Source organism: Spea bombifrons, chromosome 6 (genome assembly GCF_027358695.1).
Source record: "Spea bombifrons isolate aSpeBom1 chromosome 6, aSpeBom1.2.pri, whole genome shotgun sequence".
In the NCBI taxonomy this organism is placed as follows: Eukaryota; Metazoa; Chordata; class Amphibia; order Anura; family Pelobatidae; genus Spea; species Spea bombifrons.
In genome coordinates this window covers 45,226,354-45,253,637 of record NC_071092.1, presented here as the reverse complement: position 1 = coordinate 45,253,637, position 27,284 = coordinate 45,226,354, and the positions used below count along the sequence as shown (strand labels likewise).

Below are 27,284 nucleotides of genomic sequence, written 5' to 3'. Positions count from 1 at the left end.
TGGCGTTTCACAGTTAGAATTACCTCATCTGGTTCTTACAACAATTATTTAATCCCCAAATCTACAGCAGGGCATGCAAATAAATTGGTCGTCTTCCAGCCATGTAAGCATATCTATAACAGGAGCGTAAGCGTTATTAATGTGCCGTTAAGTTCTTCTGTAAATGATACGCTTGGAAGCCCAGATACAAGGGGGTAGATTGCTTGGACGGCGCAGCGTATCAAACATCCTGCATGAAACTGGATCGGTAAGCTGGGCTTGTGCTATTTTTAAAGCCCTAATACCCCCAAATCCTGCTTGTGTCATCGACACATGGTTTAGATGTAAAATAAGGAAGGTTCACTTTACTGAGAGGGCGGTGGCTAAGTGGAGCAGCCTCCCAGCAGAGGTGGTAGAGGGTAATACAGTGAGGGGATTTAAACATGCATGGGATAGGCATCCGGCTCCTCATTCTGAGACCAACGACTGATTAAAGTTTGAGTCTTTACAGCGGGAGAAACGGGACGACTAGACGCTGGCAAATTCTATGTTCATAACGCTTTTGGGCCGCAAACTTTAACCCTTTGACTGCCAATACGCATCGTACACTCTTGTAAACGGATATACGTTATTTTACAGCGTCGCTCGGCTGTTTGATTAGGAAATAAAGGAGGGAACCCGCGAAGGAGCCCGTCCACCTCCCGACAACAATGTCCCTTTCAACCGCCTGATCTAATTTAGTATCTTTGAAAAGTGAATAGGACGTTGTACTGTGCGGTTTTTATTGGCCATTGAAATACCTCCGCCGATGCCAATAACCGAAGCGAATGCCAGTTATTTTTTCCCACCGACCCCTTTTCAAAGGTGTCCACAATGGTTATTGTTTCCACGCAGTATCCGTAGCAACGGGCCAAGAAAGCCCGTGGTCTGCATTACCGTCATTGTGAACCAAACCGCTTGCATTCCAACAGATACTCAAAATCCGTCCTCGGATGAAACCATGAAGCCTTCAGATAAAAAAAAAAACTTTTGGCACATTGTAAAAGCTAAATATTTTTAATTTTACTCAAATAAATCTTTAGATTATATCATTTTGGATATCCTGCTCGTGAAAAATCCCACCTTTGATATCTCCGCATCTGGGAGGATACATTAGACATTCTTAAAGGATTTTGTTTTTTTTGGGGTGTTTGCACATAGTTTTGTTGAAAGAGAATTTATTTTTTTTGTTGTTTTTGTCCTTGAATTCCAGTGTTATTTTATAAACGTTTACTAACGAGGCCGTGAAAGCTGCATTTTTTTTTTCGGGAGTGAAAGAGCTTAGCATTGTGCGGAACGTTGAATGCGAATCTGGCCCATTGTCAGCGCTCCATTCACATGGCCGTGAAGTTGAATGGCAGAGCGATTAGTATGGGGAGTCGGTTTTCTTGTGCTGTTATGTGAATGCTTATTCCCAGATAAAGCGCTATTTTGATGCTTTTCTTTCTGCGCTTACAAGTCTGGCCAAGGAGTTGACGAATACATACTCGGTGGAACATGTCCACCCATGATAGATGAGTAGAGTCCATCCATGAATGCAGAACCCACCATCCAGATGGCGTGAAGTCGCATTTAAGAAATAAACAATTTTCCCCCAGGAGATAACAACTCAATCTTTTAGAGGCTCTTCCTTTGTTTTTGTTTGAATTCTGGAGCTTTTTGGGTCAATTACTTTATATGGAAACTGTAGCTTTCATAGCAAAGGATGTGTTTGGGGACAAATCAATGGGGGTGCGTTTGGTGCGTGAGCATGGAGGAGCGTTGTTAGTTTCCCCATGCGTTTATAAGGGGATGGAAGTGATAATTTAATCAAAACCTCAGCTTTGCATACATTTGAACAATTTGCCCATTTTTTCCCCATGTTTGCGTAAAATACATTATTTTTGGTAACCATCTCTACTACGCTAAGATATTACACAGAAGGATTGAAGAACTTTCTTTCATTCCACTAAATTCTGCTAATCCTTATTTTCTGGGGGTTTTTTTTTGCTTTGAAATTCTTTTTTTGATTTCCTTTCCATGAAAGATTGTTTTTGGAATATTACGTGTCCGAGTTCTAAGGTTTCCAGGCCTGTTCTGGACCACAAACCTGCTGGCAGCGCTCGACGCTGTTGAAGCATTTTCGCCGTTAAGGAGTCATCGGGGTTCAGGTTCAGGATACGTTAGAGTAAAGCTCATGGTTCTAAGAAAAGTAAAAGCTCAAGGATACAAACAATGGTTCCTTTCAACGGGACAGCAGAAACTTGGCATGGAAGCCGAGATATTTCTTTGGTAGATCAGACTGGGTCTCTGTAAAAAACAAATGGGTGTTCAAAAGTTAATTGTACGATTTCCCCGCTCAGAAATTCTAGATTTTATTTGAACCTGTCCGGGGTATGATTGTCGTTTGTTTTTCTTTGGTGGAGAATATGTTGAGAAGAAAAAAAAACCCCTACTTCTTCTGATGTTTCCATCAGAGGTAGGTTCAAGGATTATGGAGTCGGCCAAGGCGGCTTCTGGAGATCTCTACCTTGTTCTGCCTACCCTGTGCTTGGATATCAGTTACATTTCAGCAAATTGGATTACATTTTTTTCCCCCCTTTATTGAAAGCGACTTGGCAATCATTTCTATAAGGTCATTGCGTCTTTTTTTTTTTTTATGATTGTACTTTGAACTTTTTATGACCATCAAAAAAAACAGCGGCTAGATTGCGGATTTCTTTAAGTCTTTTGTGCCTTGGCTTGCAAAACAGTTGCAATGATGTTTTGTAGGATTTGTACTTAAATCCATCGCGTTTCGGCCCTGGGAATCTGATGTTATTCCAAGGAACTGGATCGCCAAGGTCGTTTGCCAAGGTCGTCATGCCAGTTCTTTAAAGATGGCATCCTATCAAGGCTATTAGACTTTCTGGTGGCACTTTCTGGTGGAAAGTTTTTAGTGGTAGTGCGACTTATGCTGCTATTTTATTAATGGAATTTTTTTGTGTTCAACGCTCCTGTTTTATCTTAATCTGCTAGATAAACACACAAAGGCTTTATTTAACTGCATTGTATTACTCAGAGCCTAGATTCTTAGCTACTAGAGGGCAAACGTACCAGCGGCAGCGTGTGTGTGATAATTACTGAACAAACTTCATAGATTTTTTCACTTTTTTGGGGTGTTTTCATGTTTTTTTTTGTTGTTTTTTTTTAGCTGCTGTGCCTTATAAAGCCATTTGCCTGAAATATCTCATGGGAAATTCAACCCTGGCAGTTTCCAGGATAATTAACATTGTCACGCAGCAGTGAACATGTTAATATACTTGGTAATACACATCAATCACTTGTTGCAAGCTGAAATTACGTTCATTTTAAAGGCAGGCTTTAGCTAAAGTTCCATTTCTCAGAAAACCGAAAATGTCAGGGAGTTAGGGGAGTTTTCCTTAGCCGTTTGCGATATAAGCATCTGTCGGTTAGCATGTGTTCATAAACTGATAATAAATTAGTTAATGGGTAATATAGTAACTGGATAAACTGCTCCCAAGGGGATATGGGATATGTTAATGGCTCGGCTGAAGGCTGAGCCTGCCTGAACCTTCTGTGTATTTTCTCAGGTAGAAAAATTTGACGCAGTTTTTTTTTTTTTGCCCATATTATTTTCTTGTGATAAAAGTTATGATTTGACAAGCAGCGCTAAGTAAACATGGCAGCTGTTTAAACAGTACAACACTGCTAAGAGGGAAGCAGGTACCAGTATTTTCTATTCCTCTAGGTGTATTCAGGTCGTTAGGACCCTTGTTGCTCTAGGAACCTGGATCTGTTTATTCCATCTTCATCACTTCCACAGAGCCTTATGCCACCATTCCTCTGCACAGCCTTGTGCTTTCCATTCTCTCTGTAGTGCTTTTTACAGCTCATTCCCTCATGCAGTGCTTAGTGCTGCCTCCTCCCCCGCAGAACTTATGCTGTCTCCTCCCCTGCGGAACCTTGTGATGTCTCCTCCCCTTCAGAACCTTGTGTTGCATCCTTTCCTGCACAGCCTTACACTTACTCCTCCCAGAGCCTTCAGACACTCATTTCCACTGCAGAGCTCCATGCTTTCTCCTTTCCCCCACTAAACATGCGTTAAAATGTTTATTTAAATGAAAACTATTTTATAGTTCAACATCAATACTTATAGTATAACCTCTGTGTACGAGCCTTTATTCCATACAGAGTTTGTATCACAGGCTTTAACCTCATGCCAAGCTTCTCATGTGAATTGCTGTTTACTATTCCTGTCTGGCATTGGTCTCTTGCGTCACATCTCTGCCTTGGTCTGACTGCCGCTGTATCATTATGGCCAAACACTGCAATATTATGACTGAGATGGTTAAATTGTTGCGATTTTCCCACTGCCACTGTCTCTGCAGACAATAACTCTGCAATCTGTCAGCATAACTTTTATCTGGAGCCTGCGCTGACAAAAGAAAATATCAGCCTTTTTTTATCCCTGGAGGTCTTGGTGAAAAGTGATTAGATGGTGCCGGCTCAAGACAAATATTAACCCGTTCATTGCCAAAGCTTCATTTTCCAGTTTTGTTGCAGGTCTTTGCTTCCCCCCCCCCATTTAAAAGACTTCTTAGAATCTAATGCCCTACATTCTTTGGTCAGGCACCCTCCACCACTTCCCAAACTTGTGTGCCATTGAAAAAATTTCAGATCTACGGTGAACGATTTTCTCGTGGATGATCAAAGTAATTCACTTGGCGGTGACGTTAAAATAGCATTTCAACAGCATCAAACTCTTCATAGAACTTAGAAACAAAGGGAATTTGAAGCAAATCATATGCCCCATTTTCCCAATAAACATCTTTAGCCTGGTCTACCCTTTCCAAACAGATTTAACTGTTTGATGGCCACAAAATGGTCTCCAATATGCTCCTCGTCCCTCTGGTACCCATAAGGCATAACATTTGGTATTTTTTTTTTATTTTCTAAAAAGTCCTGGTTATTCTAGTGTTAAAATCCCTTCCCAAGCAAGCCTGTCGAGCAGGGATTTATTTTTCCCTCTATCAACAGGCTTTTTGGCATGAGACCTGCATGTAATTACAAGCCACACAATCCCGTAAGTACCAAGCGGCTGCCAGGAACTAGTTCTCTTCACGAGGTGTCTGAAGCATTCTTGTCTTTCAGGATATTGTATTGTAAACTTATTGAAAAGAGGCAAATCTTGAGTTGGTAAAGAGTTCACTGTCTGATTAATTAGAGCTTTCAGAGGCTGCGTGAACCATTCGATTATTCTGGAGGGATAGGGTTCTCTGCATCTCTTGCTATCTTCATAGGCAGGAATGATTTTCCCATACTGTGAATCTTTATGTTTAGTGGAGGGGCAGGAAAAATTGGGTATAGAAGGAGGGGCGTAAAGTACCCCCATTGTGCTGCAAAGTAAAGATTGATGGGCACAGCCACATTTCAGCTTGACAGCCACAATAATACGCTTTAACGTAGAGAACAGAAGCCACGCCAGTGTCTCGGCCTTTAAAAATTGCTTCATGTGTCATGGATCTGAGAAGACCTTCATCATTAGGACATCCAACAAAACACTGGAACTCAGGCGCCTCTTCAGGGTCAAGGTAGCCATGCTTTTGCTTGGTCTTCAACTGCCCAAGCTCAAGGTAAATAAGGGTGCTTAAAATTGTAGTTTACATTTTGTAGCATTTTTTTCCCCAATGTAGAATTCCGTATTGAGCAAGGAATCAATGTTCTTCCATGGGCTGCTAAAATTATGTTCCTTGGCATTCATATCCAACTCTAATTGAGGGAACAGAGAAGTCTTTGTTGGCACTTGACGACAATGAATCCAAAAGAGACCGCCCCCCCCCCTTGAGCTTGTTGAAGTCCATTTTCTCAACATTCTATTTAGCTTCGGCAGGACAGCGGGACAGGTCATTGTAACTAGAATTCTGAAAGCAGACATTTGGAATTGTCCATCTTTACTTCTGCCATGAAACACTGTACGCATTGTCCTCTATGTAAAGTGACTGACGTCTGTACCCCTTGTAGCTGGAGTTTAACCTGTTCGATACTAGCAATTTTTTTTTTCTTTAAACATGACCAGCCATTAAAATGTTGGAACACACACAATGGGGCCTTCACAGCCAATGCTTTTGTCTTTTTTGGGAGTTAGCATACGGTGAATGGAGGTCAGCTTCAGAGCCACCAGTAGTGAAATCCCTCCCGTGGGAAAAAGAAAGGATCCCCTTGTGATCCACACAAACCTGCGTGCCACGGGACAAAGACTTGGGATTTAGCATGGCAGAATTCCTATTGAACCAGGTGACTGAGCAAATGTGAGCATAATTACAAAGCTTTTAAATACCATCCCTATTATAGACCCCTTTAGAGGGCGCTTGCATTGAGGGTCCCATTCTGTCAGCATCAATCAACTTTTGTCTGTTAAAAAAAAAGCTGCTAGAGGATTTTCATGGAGATTTTGAAATTTTCTTAGCCGATAATACAGACTGTCTTTGTGACTCTTCTGGCCGGGTAACATCTTATTTTAAGATTCAGCAACTCAAAGGAGGAGATACAGGATCCTTAAGAACCATTTTCCTATTATTTACATATCTATAGCCTATACCTAACGTTAAAATGACTTTAATCTAAATTACTATTTATAAGCAATAATTGTCATATAAAGTCTATTTTTTCATGTAATACACGTCTGTTTTTTTTGGGCGTTTTATTCAATGATTAGTGACGTTTTTTTGTAGGATTCCATTTTTTTCTTATTAAACCCTTAAGCTTCTAGTTCTTGTTTTTGTTACATGGCGATACCATTACGGTACAGTATGGTATTTATGCAGGTGGCAACTGTTCCTACCGAAGAAGGCTTTTTTTTTCTGTATACAATAAAAACACTGACAAAACTGGGGAAGAAAATGCTAGTTGTAACCTTAAGCTTTATGCCCAGTTCTTTCCTACGCCATCCTGAGATCAGTTTAATTGAGTCTTAAATTTAGAAGGTATTGCCTAGCAATACATATTTACAAAGATGGGCTTTTGGTAAAAAAAAAAAAAAATAAAAAAAATAATAAAAAAAAATATAAAAAAAATAATAATAATGCTTTTTTTTAAGGAGAAGCTGCAGCTCAAGAGTCGTGTTTTCGTTTTGGTTAGCTGCTGTTTAAATTAAGAAATGGTGTTAAACATCTGAAATTCATTATTTTTTAACGGATTAGAGTAATATGTGCAGTTCAGACTAAATAAATGAACACATGCATTTTATATGCGTACGATTGTTCAGTCACACAGTCAGGGTGGTAAAGGAACAGAAAGAATTCTAGCAAAAATAGACTTATATGTGGGTGTATTCACAGATATAATGTGCTCAGAAATGGTTTGCCTTCAAAGGATCTAACGCGAACCAAAAAAAAAATGCAAGCAGTTCCAGCGACTCAGGCTTCGTGCCAGTTTCAATAATCGGAGCATATATTACAAACTAAACGAGGTTTATACATACCCCAAGACCAGTAGCTTATAGTGGCCTAAAATAGCACCCTTGTCACATGCATGAAATCATAATATTTACTATGTGCGTCCCGAGGCAGGTATTGCTTGCCAGACGATTTCTACGGAATCTGGCGTCTTTTTTTTTTTTTTTTCTCGCTCTCTATTTTTTTGTCGCCCCCCCCCCCCGTTGATTGGGCCTGATCCCAAAAATTTAACCACTACAAAATATTAAAGATTAAAGAGAAATTTCCAGTCTCCGTGCGCCTGCTTAACTTTATAGTGGTGAAATTAGTGGAAAGTCAATTTGGGGCAGATTTAACTGTTTCCTTGGTCAATAGTGTCCTGGCCTGAAAGCAAACAGTGTTACCTAAAATAACTTTAAATGAAAGAGTAAAGCAGGCAAGTAGTCAATTTGTTAGAGAGTGCGAGAAGTACCGGAGCATTCATGAAGCTATATTTCAAGATACCAAAGACGGTAAAAGGATTTTCTTTGGCTTGATGGCCAAACATGTGCTTGGCAGGGGATAATCACCTTAATTCAAGTACCACCAAGCGGATGGGACGTTGTAATAAGCATGTCATGGGATGTCCATAATGAGGAAGCAAAGGCTACTTTGTAACAGTGTCTATTGCACTCAGGGTCATAGCCACTTACGCTAATAACCTTTTGTCACGGTGATAAGATTACAGAGAACATAATGGCTCTTAACCAGCGCTAGGAAAGTAGACTGTAATATCACAGTTAAAGCATGTCTGGGGCAAACGGATGCCAAAGGACGACAAAGGGGGGAGGGGTGACCATAAGGTAAAGGGCAAATAAACTTAAGCGAGGTTCCACATGAAGAGTAGACCACAGGTTATATCCTAGGTGTAACCTCAAAAAAACCCATTCCTAAATGTAGGATTCTTCCTACTTGGCCTGGCATGAATGCAAAAGCGAAAAAAATGTTTCCAAAGAAGTTTGAGGCTACTTCATCAAAGTTGGTTGCAAATTGAATACATCCTTTTGGACCACAAGTCTAACCTAACCAAAACCAAAAGTGTTATGACGGTGCCTTCTAGGTTCTTGTAAGTTAGGGGCTGTTGGCTTTGGGTAGAACTTTAAATCACGGTAGACAACTCAGTAGGTAACGTGGAGATCCCAAGTAGGCTCGCTCCCAAAATCCGTTCTCTATAGATTCAGAATCCTGTCCCTCTCCAGTTTTTCTTCTCAAATTTTCTCCATGCATTTACTGGGGTTACCCAGGAGGCATTTGATGTCTATACCTAACAGTTTGAAGGTTCAGATAACGAAGCCCATGTATCGTCTGACTGTTGGAGAATGAATTCTACGAAACTTCTTATTCCAGCTACTCCTTGGAATAACATCTGAAAATACTTAAGGTGAGTAGCAAAGAAGCCTCACTCAGTCGTCGATCCTTCTGGTAGTACTGAAAAGATTAAAGTATCATTCTTTTTTGGCTAAGAAAACAGAGGATGTGTAGACTGTCACACCGCTGTCTACCAGAGATTAAGTGGTTAACATTCCAATGAGCTTCGTTCTCCTAACATATGTCTTAAAGACCTGTCACGTGAAAAACATTTGTTGAGGAGGCATGTGGCAACCTTAATTCCTCTACATTCCCTAACCAAGAGACCTATATTGGTTGGCATAACCAGTTGAGCGTCATGGCGGATGGTTGGATTTCTGTATCACCAAGATGGTAACCTGTTGGAAACCACGTCAATAAAGACACGTTGGATTATTATTACTACGTATTATTAGTTATTTGGGGGGGGGGTTTTCACAAGAGAACTATCCGCCTTGGATTTTTTTTCTTCTGTTGGCCCAGAAAGGACTTCGCTGAGCCAAGTTGGCCTGACTTATAAATGCTTAGGTAGTGAAATGGAGATGAGTAAATTTTTATAGATTTATTTTCCGAGCTCTGGAAAGCTTGTCTGTCCGCAATAGAATGATGTTATTCAGTCCTTCGCTGCCATATTTCACTTGCTGTGTACCAGAGGAGTAATGCATCTGTTAATAAACCTCAAGTGTTTTCATTTCATACTGTACCGTGAGTTAATAAGACCATTACTTATATTAATAATTATTGTATATAGTGGATCTGTCACCTTTCCCAAAATCTCAACTTCGGGCGGGGGGGTGGATGATGGGGAGTCAATTTCCATTAAATATATATGGTTATTCCTGATTCTTTATTCTGTATCTTTGGTGGAATTTTATATGTTCTGGAAGCTTTAGAAACAAACAAAAGAAAGAGAGGGGAGCGTAGGGCTTCCAATTGAATCATCATGGAGATGTCTCCATGCCAGACCCAACAAGGCACAAAGCGAAAGGTGACAGATCCTCTATAAAGAGAAGCTAGAAAGCCCGAGATTGCCATGATTGTGATGTCTCACCGTTTGTCCTCGCAGTTTTTCTCCCAGCAGTGGTGCTGAATACGTCCGGTACGCCCTACCAGCGGGGCTTTTTCTGCAATGACCAAAGCATCAGCTATGAGTTAAAGAAAAGCACTGTAAAAATGCCGGTGCTTCTTGCGTTATGCGTGTTGGTGCCGTTATTGTCTGTAAGTGAAATGTTTGCAATAGTCAAGGAGCCACGGGACTATGCTACCTCCGGGAGCGACGGTCGTTTGGGTTTTAGAGCCACACAAAGACACAACATTCTAACACGTAATCGAAAAAAGGGCTTCTTGAAGGCCACCAAGTGCCCAATAGTCACCCACATGGGAAGCATGTCTTAGAATACCAAACTCTTTGACAAAATTCTACATTATTAAAAACTTCCTTAATTCCAAGGGGTTTCGCATGGTCCCAGAAGGTCTGCGATGTTGCATTTATTTATAAAATGTACAATAAGTTCTGGAATTACAATGTTTTTGTTTCTTTTCTCTCTTTCTCCTGCTCTTTTGCTCTTTCGCTAGCCGGCCTGCCTTTCCTGATAATTGAAACTAATGGAATCGAGCCGTTCAAGAGAGGATTTTACTGTGAGGACGAGAGCATTATGTACCCCTACAAAAACGCAGAAACCATTAGCGATACAGTACTCTCTGCTGCCGGCATTTTAATTTCCATCTTTACTGTAAGTGTGCAATCTAACAATCAAAGTAAAAATCATGTTTTTCCCTTTCTTCTCTTTAAGTGGTTTGGCTAAATGACCCTGTTATAAGTCTGGATTCCTATTCTCAAACATTTGGCGATTTTTCTGGGGCATTTACCAGAAAAAAACATACCTTTTGGGGGAAATCACCAAAAAAGCCACAAAAGGCACGCAACATTAATACACCTTATATTTCTTAAAGCGAATCGGATTCAAAAACACTGAATCGTATTTCCTTATTTCCAGTAAACATAAAGGAAAATGATAAATACACATAGGCCAGTTCCATCGAAAAAAGTCTTAAACTCCCCTCCCCCCCCAGAATTAAGTACTTTCACCTGCTTCTCAAGATTATTGCGCAAGGACTTCTCATAATCATCTACTCAAAAGTCCCTAGAATTCTGTATCGAATAAACAATTTAATTTCTGTTATTTGATCACAAACCTGTACCTTCATGAACACATAACCTTCTCGGCCACATTCACAAAAAGCCAAATTCAGATATTGGTCTGCCGCCACAGCTTACCAGACATATATTTCTCATAAATGTAATGATTTTCATGATTTTATTTCTTTATTCTGGGCTTTTGCATTGGTGTTGGGTTCAAATTTGCTTTGCTTTCTATATATAGAGATATATATATATATATATGAATCTGTTTTTGCAGCTAGATATCTCAATGATCTAAATTGCTTGTAAAATGTACGCAGCGTAGTTCAATGTATTATGTGCCAACCAAGTTCTTTCAACCAGGTGGATAGCTAATGGTTTCGTACAGGAGAGAAATGTATCTTCAATTGACCGCAAGGTCATCTAGATTAAAATAAGCTTGTGTGGGTGTTACGTGTATGAACGTTAGGAACACTTGACCTATAAACGGCCACGTTTCATGCGGTCGCACTCCCTATAATGTTTTACTAGTTCACGTCCTTAACTTGAAGAGCGGAGAGTTCAGTCGCCGCAAGTGCGTCTGGCTGCCGCTCAACTCAAGCTTACATAGTTCAGCAATCATTGATATCATGGGGAGTGCTTTGGCGCATGAGCGGGATGGATATTTAATGAATATTTAAGTTGATGCAGGTAGGAGGAGCACTCCAGTAACTTTAAGAGAGAGGGTTACTATGATTTAGTATTTCAATAACCAACGTGGATTTTAAAGGGTTAATAATTAAATATTTGTTAGATTTGTGACGGATGTTTATCCCCCTTATCGGGGGGGGGGGAATAAAAGCTGCGGTCAATCTTTTAAAGGGTATTGATAACATACGTTGCATTATACGCTGGGTTCGCAGCTGCGAGAACCTTCGTTACGAAGTATCTCTTTTTTTTAAACATCTGGGACCAATCAGGTCTTTTCCAGTTCTGTTGTTCAATAACAAGATCACAAAACACCGATCTGTTATTGGGAATCTGTTTTTCTATGAAAATAGTAAACAGTCCACCGGGGTTAATTGGTAGGGACTTTTTTTTTTTTTTTTTTTAAATCTTCTGACATGTGTGCAATTATCAGGACCACCAAGGGAGACCGGGGCAGATAGGTTGAGAAAGATACAAAATAACTAAATAAATAAATATGGAGGTACCAAAGGCCTCTAGAGATGGCTTCCAGCTTCCGCAAACGCTTGGCTCAAATATAACCATTTGTTTTTAATGGAACTAAATAAGTATTTTAAATTTAGCTTTAGATTCCCCCTTCTAAGATGGGGAGACCATAGAATTCTCCTTGTTGGGTAAGCAGACGAAAGCCCCTAGATACTTCAAAAAAAGTTTAAAAATAAGAATACAGATGACATATTTTTATAATCGTTACATTATAACAGTTGCCTCAAGAATAGCAATAAGGTTTCTCTACGATCTGGCCAATTGAACTAAAACGGGTTTATCTTTCATAAGACTTAACTTTGTAAATTAAAAACTCGTTCTCCTGTTCTCCAACGTCCATCAATCTGGAAAATGCCCGTATGCCTTAAATTTACTGGAGCGCTGTACGACCAAACTAGCGGGAAACTCGCAGAACCTCTTCCACAAACTGCTTAAATAAAATGGACTTGACTCCAACTCGGTTCATCATCACTGTCATCATTTGGACTTCGTTCCGTGCCCCTTTTAAGATCGGAATGAAATAACTGCGCCTTTTTCGTAGGTCATAACTCTGGTTTATGGCAAAATGGTCAAATCCAAAAAAAGACTTCAGCATTTGTAGCGAAGACATCCCTAATAAAGACGATTTATGGTTAACCTTTCGAACGGTCCTACAATGGGGAGTTTAAGAATAACAGGGCTTACCCGGCAATTATAGAACATCTGTTGAGAATTTATGAATATATTATATATATAATAGTTGTATGTTTAAAGGGAGCAATTATGTAAATGTTTAGCCTCTTATAGAAAAGAACTTTGTTTTTCTTGAAGAGTCACTAAATCCAGTCTTCAAAAAAAAAATAACTTGCGTCTTCTTTAAGTAAATATCCTGAGTATTATAATATCTGTGCAAGAAATACTACTTTAGAAAGCGGGTTTTTTTTCTTTAAGGAGGGTTACTGGAAAAACACCTGGCGACTCTACAAAGATAGTTTTGCCAGGAGGCAGCTCTTGACGTTAAAAATACGCTATTATTATAATTTTTACCTTTTTATTATACTGCTTGATTTATATAGCATAATAATAGGGGGGGAACGCATACAAAGCTTCTTTATATTAGAAACACACTTGATGGATGTATCATATGGGCAGCCATCTTAACTTCTCGTTCTTGGCAAAATTATTCCTCCCCGTTAAGTTATCTCTCCACTGTTGTGAAGCTGCTGATTGTTTCAGGCAGCTTTTTTTTATTCTTAAAGAATGAAAAAGGCCTTCAGGACAGAATATTAATTAGATAATGCTCGTTTTGCCACAGTTTGCCACAGGCCTCAGCTTCCCCGAGGTAAAATAGTCGCTTCTAAACTAAATATTTAAAAAAAATTATAAATAAAAAAGCCAAAAGGTATCATATGTTATTTTAATATACAAATGTGCTCTAAAACCCTTGAAGGCAACAGTTACCCTTTAAGGGATACTTTTGTTGCTCATAGAACAAACCTCTAGGCCTAATTACAGGCCATTTCCGCCATTGTATCCATGGTGATTGCCGAGACGTCTAACGTCAGTAGTGTCTGCTACATTCATGATGCCCCCTGTTAAAAAAAAAAGTTGTTTGAGGCAACTGACGCTGCCATATTAAATGCCTCCGTGGGAAAGGCCACCGATGACTGGTTTACCGAGCTTTACCGCATTCATGTGTAAATAGGACTTAGTGGATGGACGACTTTCAAAGAGATTAAACCACCGCACACTCTATTATCTTCATTGAAGTTGTATTTCTGCCTCCGTGCTCCGTGCGCTGATATCTCAGTTAGGGAAAGTTTACAGTATTATCCCATTCAGTAGAGGAAACGTTGGATGGAACGTCTGTTCATGGATGACCGAATACGTTGACTAAGCGATAACTGGGTCCAGGTTGCATGTCAGTTTGTAATATTTTATATTTAGTGATATTTCTAGTGTGGGCAGAGACAACGAACAGGGCATGGAAACTAATTGGCCCTTTAAAATGCCTTTTTTTTGTAATTTAGGGTGACTTAGGCTACTCTATTCACTAGAGCCAGAACGGGCCTCCGTTTTAGTCTCAGAGTCTTTGTTTTAATATAATAGAATGTTAGTCGTTGACTAAAACTTTCTCTAAGCCAAACATCCACCAAGAGTCCTTTAATTTAAATTTAATCTAATTTGGAAACAAATTCCTCATATGGACAGGGTATTTTTGTAAAATTGTATTGACTAAGTCAACCTTTTATTGGTCTGCAGGAAAGGAATACTTATTGGTTCAATAAGCCAGTTAAATACCCGGCTGCATAGTCTTCTTAGTGTTCCTCATGGCAGATATATGGGAAAATCTTTGTAGGTATCAACTGAAAAAAGTCCACTAGCTCAAAGCATTCTGGGATAATTTGTATTACATCAGAATACATCAGAACACATTCTTCCATCTTGTCCTTCCTATGGCTCTACGGACCAAGGGCCAATGGATTTACTAACCGCTGTAACCAATGGTACTAAATGTTAGGTAAAGGAGCTCAGCTCGGACATGTTTCTACGTCCAGGTAAAATTGCTTCCCCACATATCAGAGAAATGTGGTCTTGTTCAGTTCGGTTCTAACGCTCATTCATACGCCTCCTCCTCCAAACTGTGATGTAGCCTAATCGAGTTCTCCATTTTTTTTTTGTCCACAGATAATCGTGGGGGAATTTTTCCGAATCCATTACTTAAAAGAAAGGTCTCATTCCTTTATCAGGAACCCGTACCTCTCGGCCCTGTACAAGCAAGCTGGGTACTTCTTATTCGGCTGCGCCATCAGCCAGTCGTTCACCGATATCGCCAAGGTGTCCATCGGCCGCCTGCGTCCTCATTTCCTGGCTGCCTGCAATCCCGATCCTTCAAAAATCAACTGCTCCTTGGGATACGTCGTGGATTATGAATGCAGGGGGTCTCTGAGAGAAGTCAGGGAAGCAAGGTATGTGGAAATATTATCCATTTTCTTTACAACCTTTCGCACTGACACATATACATTTGACGTTAAAGATAAAACATAGGTAGGGTACAAAAAGGAAATATATTTGCAATGAGGAGAGTAAACATGTAAGTTTGTTGACTTAACAAGGTGCCCCAGGTAACCGCAAATACCTCGCAACAGTTAAAGTTCAACTAGATATCGATTGTAACGACTTGGTAAATATAGGTGAAATGTACGTGCATCTTCCATATAGTTAAGAATACTTTGTATTTCCTTGTTGCTGAATTTTAAATGTTCTAAATTAATGGAGAGAAAAAAAAACAGCTTTGCATGACATTTTTAATTATATGGTGCCAACAGGTGCTGTAGCGCTGTTACTAAAGAGAAGTGAAGCCTAACAACATTAAGTGAATCCTTGGAGAATAATAATAATAATAAAAATAATAATAATCTTTACTTTTTGAAGGCGATTGAGATTTTTACCAATATTTTCACACTTCGTTTAGCGAGCTCTTTTGTTTAGAACATTTCTGATTGGCTAATCCCTTACATACAAATAACTTTTATGGATACAATGTACTTGTTTGCACCTGTATATTATATTATCCAAAGGTTTTTGCTTTTTATAGAAACAATGTTTCAATATGTCGGAACACTTTGTTAGGACAAACAAATCGAAACACATTCCTTTTTGTCTTAATCGCAGACTTTCATTTTTATGGCATAGTTAAAGTATACGGTTCAATTCACTGATTGATTTATTACGTGATAATCTCGTGAATCAGAGTTTGCAAAATGTGATTATCGTGTTTTAAAGTTCTTATTGTTGCTCTTCTTGCGTTACAGGAAATCATTTTTCTCGGGTCACGCGTCATTCTCTATGTATAGCATGTTGTATTTAGTGGTAAGTTTTTCTTTTCATTAAATTATCTTTTTTTTTTTTGTATGTTTCTGATTGGTTAATGAAATAATGATACTTAAAATGTTATATGCCTAATGCCTATGGAAAATATTTAATTTATAGCCTTCGCTTCCGACCTAAGAGGGGCATGTCGTGGTGTTTTTTTTTTTTTTACTGTGCTAGGGGTAATACCATATACACATTGAATGGTTGGAAGCAAAAAACAGACCATTACTGGCTTTATTTTTTTTTTTATTATTATTATTTTTGAAAAATACTTTAAATTATCAGTAAAAAAAATAATGTTGTTTATAGCGCTTCTCGGTTCTAACATGTAAAAGATAAAATCGCCTTCGAACAAGCAGCCTACATCATTCCAAGCAGAGATGATAACCACAGCCGTATCGTGTGGGACATTCACCTATTTTGTTCAAACATGAGTTTTCTAGATAAAATTCCTTACAGTGAATTCATCATCCTAACCTACATATAATGCTCAGATGCCCCCCCCACCACCTTGTCCAGTAGGAATGCAATATATCTCTCATCTTTATCACTGTCTACACAAACTGATTTATTACTGTGTAGGTCTCATTCCTTGCAGAAAAGGTGAACAACGCACCTCACACTATTCCATATGTTCCATATGGCCAACGAGGGACACTTATGTTATAGGGGATGTGGTTAGTGCCTATGGGGCAACAAGACTGTTACGTAATTTTGTGACCTGTTGTCTACCACTCTTTATATTACATTTCCGAGATTTTTAGTGAATTTAAAACCAAACCAAAAAAATAACTATGTTAAACAAAGGTGGTTCTGGTGCCGCATCCTTAATCCCCGTCTTCGGATAGAATTAGCTATTGTGAAACTTTGTTCCGCAGCCAGATAATAATGCTATCAAAAAAGATATAAGAGACAGACATACAGCAGATCGCTGAAGGTCTAGACTGCTGTTTATGGTAAGGATACTTTTTCCAAAATGATTAGACGGCTGATGGACTCCCCAATGAGGTCTCGCCAATGGCCAACCTGCTTTGTATTGGCCCGACTTTGTCCGTCGGTCTCATTCGTTTCGCAGAGAAGTCAAAACTCATTCTTTAACATTCTGTTGGATCCTTTCAAAATATCGAAGAATTAACAGAACAGTCTATTAAACAAAGAAAATCCACTGAAAATCTATTCCTTAAAGCAGTTGCGAGATGAATGACCCATGTCAGTCCCTCACTAAGGATATTGCTCTGACACTTTTCAGGTGTTTCATTTCCTTTTCATTCCTTCTTAACTTACAACAACCATATCGCTGGTAGAAAATCCACATTTCCACCATACTATGATTTATTCTCTCCATTCTCCTTTTTATGGCTAATTATCTTTGCATACATGGGGGGTGAGATACACATTTATTAACTAATACCATATAACACCACTTTTTTTTTTATTTATTTAGCCCTTTTTTTAGAATTCAGCCAATACTCCTCAGGGTATCAACGGTCTCCATGACCAGAATAAATGGAATTATTCTTCTAATCACAAAATCAGTATAGTTAAAGTAAAAAAAAAAGGCTAAAAACTGAAGAAAATGGTAAACTGAACCCTATCGTGCGTTTAAATGAACAAAAACACAAAAAAGCATACATTCCATTCAAAGAATGCGGATTCCTTCCCGGTAGAATTATTTTAGGCACCCTTTCTACAGGTCAGAACATATCTATTTTTTCCTGTGGAATCCCATCTACCCAGCTCATTATTTTTCCACTTGGATTTATGTGGTGTCTACTGAGCTTTCTTATCCCTCCACATGTCGAGGGGATTTGTAGCCAGATACCTTTTCGTGTACAATAGTGGCACTTAGCCCTTAATCTGTTGATTTCATTGTTTAACGATATACTCTTTTCTTAGCCGGTCAGCGACCATTTCCCTGGATTCATAAATCCTCAAAGGCAGTTTACCACTATCTAGGAACAATGATAAGGAACATCTGAATTGATACTGTTAATCTCCAAGTAGATCAGATTACGGCTGTCCACACGTACACAATGATAGCTATCTCAACCCATTGTCTTCTTGTGGGGGGGTTGATGGGACCGCTGATTGATAAAACAGTATCGGTGGAACCAGTGATAGACAAATCAAACAGCGTCCCAGTTTAAGGTGTGATAGGGGGTCACCAGGATCCAGTATCGTAAAAAGTGTTTAACTTTCCTATTGTCATCAATCTTATTATCAGGGGCTTTAAATGCTCTGAAAACCGAGACTGTCTTGGACAGAATATGATGGTTTACCGTCTATTGTATTAGGGGAATTTGAACCAAAATGCTAAATCCTGTCTGTCCATGTATTTTTTTATTTTTTTTTTAAGTAACTTAACCCACAGAAGCAGCTAATTCAAATTACGAATTAACTCAGATCAGGATCACCTGCAGCTTTCCAAATTTTAAAAACGCTTAACGTTCCGACGGGTCGCAGTGTGAAAATTCCATTTAATAAATGAATAGCGCACTTAGAAGAAAGGTCTAAATAATTAATGAAGCAACAAAAAGTATACTTGTGATCAAAACATTATACTGAAAAAATAAAAATAAAAAAATAATAAAAAAAATAATAATAAAAAATAATAATAATAATAATATATATATATATAAATATATATATTATATATATATATATATATAATATAGATCCTTAGGAGTATTATGCGTAGAGATTTAAAGGGACGCTGCAGAATCCCCCTATATAAATTTGCCCCTCCTCCCCCCAGCTATTTTCCGTATAGGAGATTTTTTTATTTTATTTTCTTTCAGCAAATCATTGCATCGCAATCATATAATTTATGTTCAGGAAACAGCCAAAGAGGACTTGCTGAGTTTTACTTAAACACATGAGTCACTTAAGGGCTTTTTTCCCCCGACTTTCATAAAGAATAACAACCTGCCCTGAGTTAGCGATGGTAACATCACTTTTGGGGTCAGAGGGCACAAACGGGAAAAGTGATGTCATTATATTTAATAAAGTATAGAAGCTGTCATCTGTATAATGGTAGGAAAAGAGGGTCATTGATCTTGGAGGTGGAGGCGAATGACGAATGCCATTTTTGAAAAGATCATCCGGTGACACACTATTGCGCATAGAAACAACGTATCTGATAGCAGATAAGAACCATTACGACTGTCTAGTCTGTCCATTTTTTTAGATCCAGGAGCCATATGCCTATCCCATGCATGTTTAACCCCCCACACACTGTATTAATCTCTACCACTTCTGCTGGGAAGCTATTGCACTTATCTACCACCCTCTCAGTAAAGTAAAACTTTATTCCCAGTTACTGGGGAACAATACGCTCCAATTAAAGTTTCATTAACCATTTAAATGAGAGATACTTTTTTGCCTTGTCACCTTAAGTGGTTAAGTAGTAGTGTTTTAAAAAAAATTCAACCTACTAGAATTTAGACAGGATAAGTTGTTGATCCAGAGATTATTATTATTATTATTATTATTATTATTATTATGTCAATTCAGTGGATTTTTTCCCAGCAAATCTTTAAGGGAGGTCATAAAAAAAAACACTATAGAATTACATATGGCCCATGGGCCACAGTTTGGACAACAAAGTTGTCTGAAAAGCCTCTGTTTGGACAACAGTGATTTAAAGATTTCCAAAAAACAAAAAATGGCAGCAAAAATATCTAGTTTTCTGAGCTCTGATGAGTAGGGCAGGTTTTGCATGGATTTTTGCAACTGAAAGAGTTAAAAGAACGCAGCCCAATTCCTTTGTCATCTTTAAAAAAAAAATGCTATTTTGTTTAATTGTGGGAACAATAGTATACTTTTCCTATGGATCTTATGCTCTGCCAAATTTATAACATAACGCTTGGACTTCCAAGTTGCAGAAAGTAATATTTTTTTTCGCAGAAGTTCCTGCATATTGTACAATGTTTCCGGACGTTTACGCCATAACTTAAAAATATAGGTCTGACTTTTAGACAGACGGACCCTTTAACTTCCTTCCTCGCGTCCAGGAAGGGAGTGATCGCTCAGTGGGTGCTGCCATTCCCTGCCTCGCTCAACCCTTCTTGGTCATCAACAGTCAGCTTTGATTTGTTGGGAGAACATTTTTTTTTGGTTTTTCCTGCATTTTTTTTTGGTTTTTCCTGCATTTTTTTTTTTAAATTGTCTCCTTTCGGTTCCCACCGTATCTCAGCAAACTAAGGGGGGGGGGTTAAAGTTCAAACAGAAACTTCAGCTCGGTGACTTACAGTAGACAAACATTCTGTACCTTGAGTATAAGTATAAACTATCGGCCGTATGCGTTTTTCTAAATATAGTTGGGTTCTCTTCTGGATTATGTTTTCTTTTAATGCGAGAAACATATCTAAGCTTTCAGCAGTTAATTACATTAACCTCGAAAAAAACCCAAAACCCCAACAAGGTACTCCTCCATGTGGTCTGTTTTTCCATGACATTATACGCCAGACTGAATTTAATTGTTATTCCTGGTTTATACAAAGTTTGATTAACAGACAGAGAAACTTCATACGCCCCGTAAAAGCTAATGGTTTACATTATGCAGTAGTTTCTTGGGCTTTTAAATTTACAATCCGCTAATATCCAGCATCGTTTCTAATCTCCTGGCCTTGGCTCTGGCTTTCAGATGTTAATCTTGTGTTTTTCTTTCCATGCTGTTTTCATGGCCAATTATTGGAAGCGGTTATAAATGTGTTATAGAACATGTTCCCCCCCAAATTTTTTTTTTGGGGGGGGTATTTTAGAAAAGATTTGAAAATGTAAACACTACAAATGAAAACGTCAATGCCCCATTTTGATGATACTCAGCGGGTTTCCTTTTTATTAGTGGGGGTCCCATACCAAAAAAATAGAAGTTTGATTTTTGTAATTGTATAAGATACATAAATTATTAATGAATTCATTAATTCATGGTTAAACTGTCACCTCCACAGCCTACTTGAGGGATATGGAGAAACGAGAAACAAAAATGTGTAATAAAATAGATTTTTAACGATTTTTTTTTTTTTTTCTTTAACAGTTCTACCTGCAGTCAAGATTCACATGGAGAGGAGCCCGTCTCTTGCGTCCTCTTCTGCAGTTCACCCTTCTCATGATGGCCTTATACACGGGACTGTCTCGTGTGTCTGACCACAAGCACCACCCTTCGGATGTCTTGGCTGGGTTCGTCCAAGGAGCTGTGGTTGCCTATTGCATAGTAAGTACGCAGTTATAGCCCCTTAACATTAAACCTACTTTTTTATAAGATATCATGGTTGTGTAGCTACTGAAAGAAGTTACATTGTGTCGCTGGTTGAAAATAATACAGCCAATAAGAGATGGAATCTTTGGGTCGCTTGTATTCCATGACGGGTAAATTCATAATTGAAATTATGTCCATTTGACAGTTTGTTCTGTTACTCAATAAAAAAGGGATAAAAGCCTGAATAATTTGAAGCTTGTTTCAAAATACCCTATGCTTGCCCCATACATAAAAAACGATGTATATCATGTACATGAAGATAAAAGTAAATAGTCATACACATATGTCATGCATAACCGCCGGTTTAAGTAGAAAAGTCTGGATGTTTCCTGGCAAACTATTAGCCTAATAGATCTCTGTGTGAGCAACTTTTACGCATATGGTCAAAAGCTTCTATAACTTGGGAGGAACAAAGCGCCGTTCTATAGGCTGCCTTTTCTCTGGCTCGGAGCATGAATATAGGAAACAGCTGGTTGACAAAGTAATAAACTTTGCATTGTGTGCCCCTTCCAGACCAAGGAACGCCCTTCTGTACACACATGTTCGAAACCTTCTGCTGTTTTCTTTCCTGAAAGTTGCCTTAAAAATAATATTAATATTTAAATATTTTTTTTAAAAAAAAAAAAAGAAAGAAAAAAAGTCTAAAAAATATTTAAAAAAATAATATATAATATCAAGTAAATAAAAAGACAATTAGTTTGGTTTTTTTTTGTAAACTATATCCTGCTAACCCCTTCTGGCACTTAAAGGGTTAATACATTCCACATGACCTTTATCAGAGGAAACACAGCATTATTGTTGTATTTAATGCCAGCCTCCTCTCCGTAGATGCGGTAAAAGCCTGCTTCGTGTCAGATAGCATCGCTTTAAAGTTCACATTTACTAAAAAAAAAAGCATGATCTAATTCTTCCGGAACATTCACTAATTTGTCTGTCCTAATAATCATGGTTTATACGATACAACGATGACTTATTCGCATGGACGTATCGAAGCATTTATGGAAAGTCGGCCTTTCCATTGTGACAAAGCACTTTAGGAACAGGATACGGTTACAATCGTATTGCTTTCCAGCTGTCTGTTGTGGTTACGAGTTGCGTCTTAGCATTATTATCGTTTATGAGCCGCCAAATGACCGTGGCATTGAGTAACACGCCTGCGGCTGGCTCAGCGTTAGCGGATATCGGGGTCTACGGCCACTGAAACTGCAACCGTTGCCTGTCCGTTTCTGTTAAGCCAGCCGCGTATTTGGAAGGGATAAGATAATTTAGCAAGTCCTGTAATTAGTAGCTCCCTGACTTATAATTATACAATCATTTAGCAAATTGGAAGGTGAAAGACAATTCCCAACGTATTAAGGACTTTTCTGAAACGAGAAGAAAAGCGTGGACTATAAACGGAAAGTGGAATCAGTTTTGTTACATTTTACATCAATATGAGCAACATTTAGTTCAGAAAATACATTTTATCTCCCTTCTTTTTGTATTCTAATTTATTATAGTGGAATCGCCTCCTCTGGTCCAAACCCTTGAAAATCCATGCAATGCTATTAATTAATTTAGCGATAACCTCCTGTGCCACCTCCTGCTATACAGAACCGTAAAATAATCTACATAAAAATAATTCGCAAGGTTGGTTTTTTTGTAGGATTATTACTATTGGCATGGTAATAATAAATAAAAATATGTGAAATTAGAAGATAATAGTTTCCTTGTGCCTTTGACACAAACTGATGGATCTGTAGAAAGAAAGATCTGAGTGAACCTGAAATACCAATAAATTGGGGGGGGGGGTTATATTCATCCCAGCCTTTAAGAATTTACCAACCTGTACCTTCTACGGTGATATAAGATATAATGTATATTTCACCGGTGCAGAATAGTTTGGTGTCGTAGACCATATATCTTCTTAAAAATAAATAAATAAATAAATAAAATAAATCCAAAAGTAAAGGCTAGGAATGCCTGATCCCAAATCAGTAAAGAATGAATGCACATTCCTATCGGAAACCTACCAAGTTTACTTTATGGGTGGAGATCCCTTTCTGCAGGAAGTGAAACAAACCCAAGTAGGAACATTTTTCTCCCCGTGTCCTACCCTGTCTCGTGTGACCTAGTTCAAGTCCTACACACTACCCGAGGAGCCCGAAGAGGTTATATTTCACTTTCACTGCCCGTGTTTGTATAACCCCAAGACTAACCAAAAAGCAGTACAGCTGTGGAACAGAGGCAGAGGCCAGCCCATTAGTAACCTAACAATTTCAAGGCTGTCAAACTGAAATTCCAGGTAGACTTTCAAAGGAGAATTCCAAAGAGTTGGGTGTTTCTTCACATAGCGCTACATGGAAGTAGGATTACAGCCACGACCCGTGGTTACTACTCTCGGCCTCCACGTGCTTTGAGGCCATAACGGAAACCTTACAATATAATCACATTTTTTTGCAAAGATTAGTACCGTGTATCGCAGTTGGATTCGAAGTGGGTTAGGAGAAATGGATAAAGAATTTTTTAATATTATCCACCGATTGTTAAAAAAAACACTATATTTTTATTTAGAAAAAAAATGTAAATTTTGCACAGGGATCCGTCACAACCATACAATTAATTGGAGAGCTTTTAAAACATACTGGCGAAGGTCTTGGTCTCGAGAGACTATATTGTATGCTTGTTTAATTAGATTGAATACTAAGGAAAGTTAGCAGCTGTTGTGGGACTACAATTCTCATGATCCGTAGTTGGAGCCCAGTCAGAGGCAGCTGCTGGCTATTCTTGATACTTTGTAATATATTAAATATTTGATTCCGGTAAGCTCATCATTTGTAGCTCTCAGAACCCGAGAATGTTTCCACTTTCACATGTTTGGTCCGGGGTTCCATGTCCTCGGTTGACATTCTAAGTTAGAAAATGTCGAATCCGAAAGCCGGTCTGAGAGGCTTTAGACGGAGGAAGTTAGGTGGCGGTGGTTAAATGCTTCCCTCCACGCACTCCTTGTTCCTCTCTAGCTATATTTCTATCCTGATAAGTTGAACGTCGGCCCTTTTTCACATCCTGCAGACTGCATCCGTTATTGGGCATTCAGGAAAAAGGCGGCCGGCTATCTTTTCCTTCCACTGGACCTACAAGTCACCATGATTAACGCTTCGCATTATTAAATATTACATTTGCTGGTAACAATTGACTAACGCCGGATATGCGGACTGGTCTTATCTCAGAACATCTTTCCATTATGTGAAAGCTTCATTTATGAAACGCAGGGCATGGAATTATTATCTGTGACGAATATTAAATCATAAATTTAGCTCCAAATTTTCCTCTAAACATTAACAGAAAAAAAAAATAAAAAAGATAAAAAAACCAGCAAATTAATTCCTGCTGGAGATAGACTTTAATTAATATATTTATATGACTGTAAGAGTAGTAAAAAAAAATATTTTTATTATTATAATTTACATTTCTTTTTTACTGCGAATATTGTAAATGCTTAGACATCTTTGTGAGCAAAATATTTTTTTTTTATTTTTTTTTACATTCTTAACCATGCTGATTTTTTTTTTTTTTTAGGTTTTTTATGTATCTGACCTCTTCAAGGCAAAGAAAAGCTGCGCACCTCCTTCAGCAAGAAGAGATAACCTCTCCCCTGTGGATATCATAGACAGAAACATCAACATTGTATAAAAAAAAAAAAAAGAAGTCTCAAGCCAACTGAAGACTCTTCTTCACTTCTGATCGTGAATACAACTACCTGCTGCTTTCAAATCTCATCAGACAGTAGAATGTAGGGAACAACTGTTTACCCAACAAAAAAAAAAACGGAAAAAAAAACGAAAAAAGTCTGCCATGAGACCATTTCGATAGAAAATTTTTGCATGATCTGGGTGGTAATCAACTAAACCCCGAAAGCCAATGAGAGACAAGGAGTTGGAAGGCAGGATGTGTGATTGGTTACTATGTGTTCATGTTCTAATGAACAATACATCCATTGCTCATATATTTATAAAAGCTATACTTTTTCATGAAAAAAAAAAGGGAGTCAACTAGATTTTGCGGCTTGTAGGCTCAAAAATCGAAACAATAGCACTATGTATTTTGTAAGAAATAGCACTGAAAAGGGTTTGGGATCTTGTCCCATGAAATCGCCTCTTTTATGATGTTGTTTCGGGTTGCGTTGCAAAGTTGTGTGTCCGTGTGAATCAGGACTGGTTGACAACATCGGAGGTTTCTCTCTGTGCATTTCATCCAAACAAAGACTTTAAAAAAAAAAAAAATGCAAAAATACATATTCTTTATTTGTATCAAATCCACCAAATCATCTTTATACTCAAGTCAGACGTTCCTGCCGAGGAGACACTTAATAAACAATAGGACGCGGAACAAATTAACGGAGGAAGATTTTCACAAGCGAAAAACATTGTCGGGTTTCTAAAAATGTTAATTTTTTTTTTTTTGCACCGACCTAATGGGATGCGTTAGTGGTCTTAGTGGTCTGTCTTGAGGTTTATAGCACTACGGACTTGGGGTTGATACCCAATTACCATAAATTCACTATTCTGGATTTTGTACCGCTGGACGGCACATAAAAATCCTTAAAATTCTGTTAAAGTTTGTCTAATCTCACAACGGTTGAGGTTCTCCAAACAAGCCATAGCATTTCAAATACCAAACACAAACCGTATGACATTTCTGATGAATTACAAAAAAAAGAGAAGGAATTTTTTATGATTTTTAATTAAAAAAAATTAATTAAAAGGGCTTAATCTATGTGAACCTTATTAACTAGGCATAGTCGATAGGTAGCTTTCTGGCTGTTTTATTATTTTTTTTATCTGACGTCCTTATAGCCACCATTGAGCCAGTAGCCACTAAAGAATTCTTGTAGTTCATTAGCAGCAGGAAAGCTATCGATTGATTAAACCCTGGAATAAATGTAACATTTATTCATAAATAAATACCATTTGCACATCCTTATATATAAAAAAAAATAAAAAAAAAATCCGTCCTATCATTTCAACTATAGCAAGCTATGATTTTTATATAAATATATATATATTATATAAATAATGTACAAAACATTAAAAAATAACTATGTAAAATATTATTTCTCCAAACAATTTTAGATATATCCACTACGATTATAAACTTGTCCTGACCTGTGTAATATTGCTGCTTAAAAAAAAAGCACCGGTTTTAATTTTTTTATTTTTTTTTTGTATAGTCAACTAAAATATTGTAGAACTGTGGTAGTAATTTCACTATTAATAACTACAGCTAGAGACAATTGTATAAAAATGAATTAAATTGTCTGTATTTTTGTAATGTGTCATTTTGTAAAAAAAAAAATAAAAAAGAATATTATTCAAATACTTTTGTAGAATACAAATATAAAATTTGTTTTTGCAGAAATTGCTGTACAAAGATGCTTTTTTTGAATAAAAGCTGATAACGTTTATTGATTCTATCAAACTGTGTTCTGTGTGGTGCTGTGTGTGATGTTACGGGAGTTAAGAAAGTAACTATGGCACATTGAGCAGGGTCAACCCAGCGCTGTACATAACCCCCCAGCGCTGTATATGCTGTATACAGTAATAAACCCCCAGCGCTGTATACAGTAATAAACCCCCAGCGCTGTATACAGTAAAATAACCCCCAGTGCTGTATACAGTAATAACCCCCAGCGCTGTATACAGTAATATAACCCCCAGCGCTGTATACAGTAATATAACCCCCCAGCACTGTATACAGTGCTCAATCATCACAGTGAGCTGATGCTTTATGGCAATGCTAATGAAGTCCATTCCTCCATAGATTCTCATTAGGGTCTGACTGGGTGATTAAGACTGAGCCATTCTATTGTTGGGCAATATGATAAGGAGCCAGGTATTTTGTCTGGTAGATTGGACTCAGATAACAGATATAAAACACACACCAATGGCTAATATGCAGCTGCCTGAAAAGTGAAAACATTATCTTATTGGGCAGAAATACCATATTTTGGAAAACA

General features: G+C 38.1%; 1 protein-coding gene across 3 annotated transcripts in view; it reads left to right on the top strand.

The window, feature by feature from the left end:
- PLPP3 (phospholipid phosphatase 3) overlaps positions 1-26,746 on the top strand; it is a 34,800-nt gene extending 8,054 nt beyond the window's left edge. Inside the window, exons 1-6 of one of the 3 annotated variants that reach the window (XM_053469941.1) lie at positions 9,998-10,037; positions 10,395-10,552; positions 14,842-15,122; positions 15,969-16,026; positions 21,068-21,244; positions 24,848-26,746. In XM_053469941.1, coding sequence (XP_053325916.1) covers positions 10,013-10,037; positions 10,395-10,552; positions 14,842-15,122; positions 15,969-16,026; positions 21,068-21,244; positions 24,848-24,961 — 813 coding nt within the window. In that variant the 5' untranslated portion in view covers positions 9,998-10,012 and the 3' untranslated portion in view covers positions 24,962-26,746. Of the gene's footprint in view, positions 1-9,885; positions 10,038-10,394; positions 10,553-14,841; positions 15,123-15,968; positions 16,027-21,067; positions 21,245-24,847 lie in introns of those variants that run through there. The other 2 variants (XM_053469939.1, XM_053469940.1) reach the window with 2 other exon arrangements.
- The last annotated feature ends 538 nt before the right edge of the window (positions 26,747-27,284 follow it).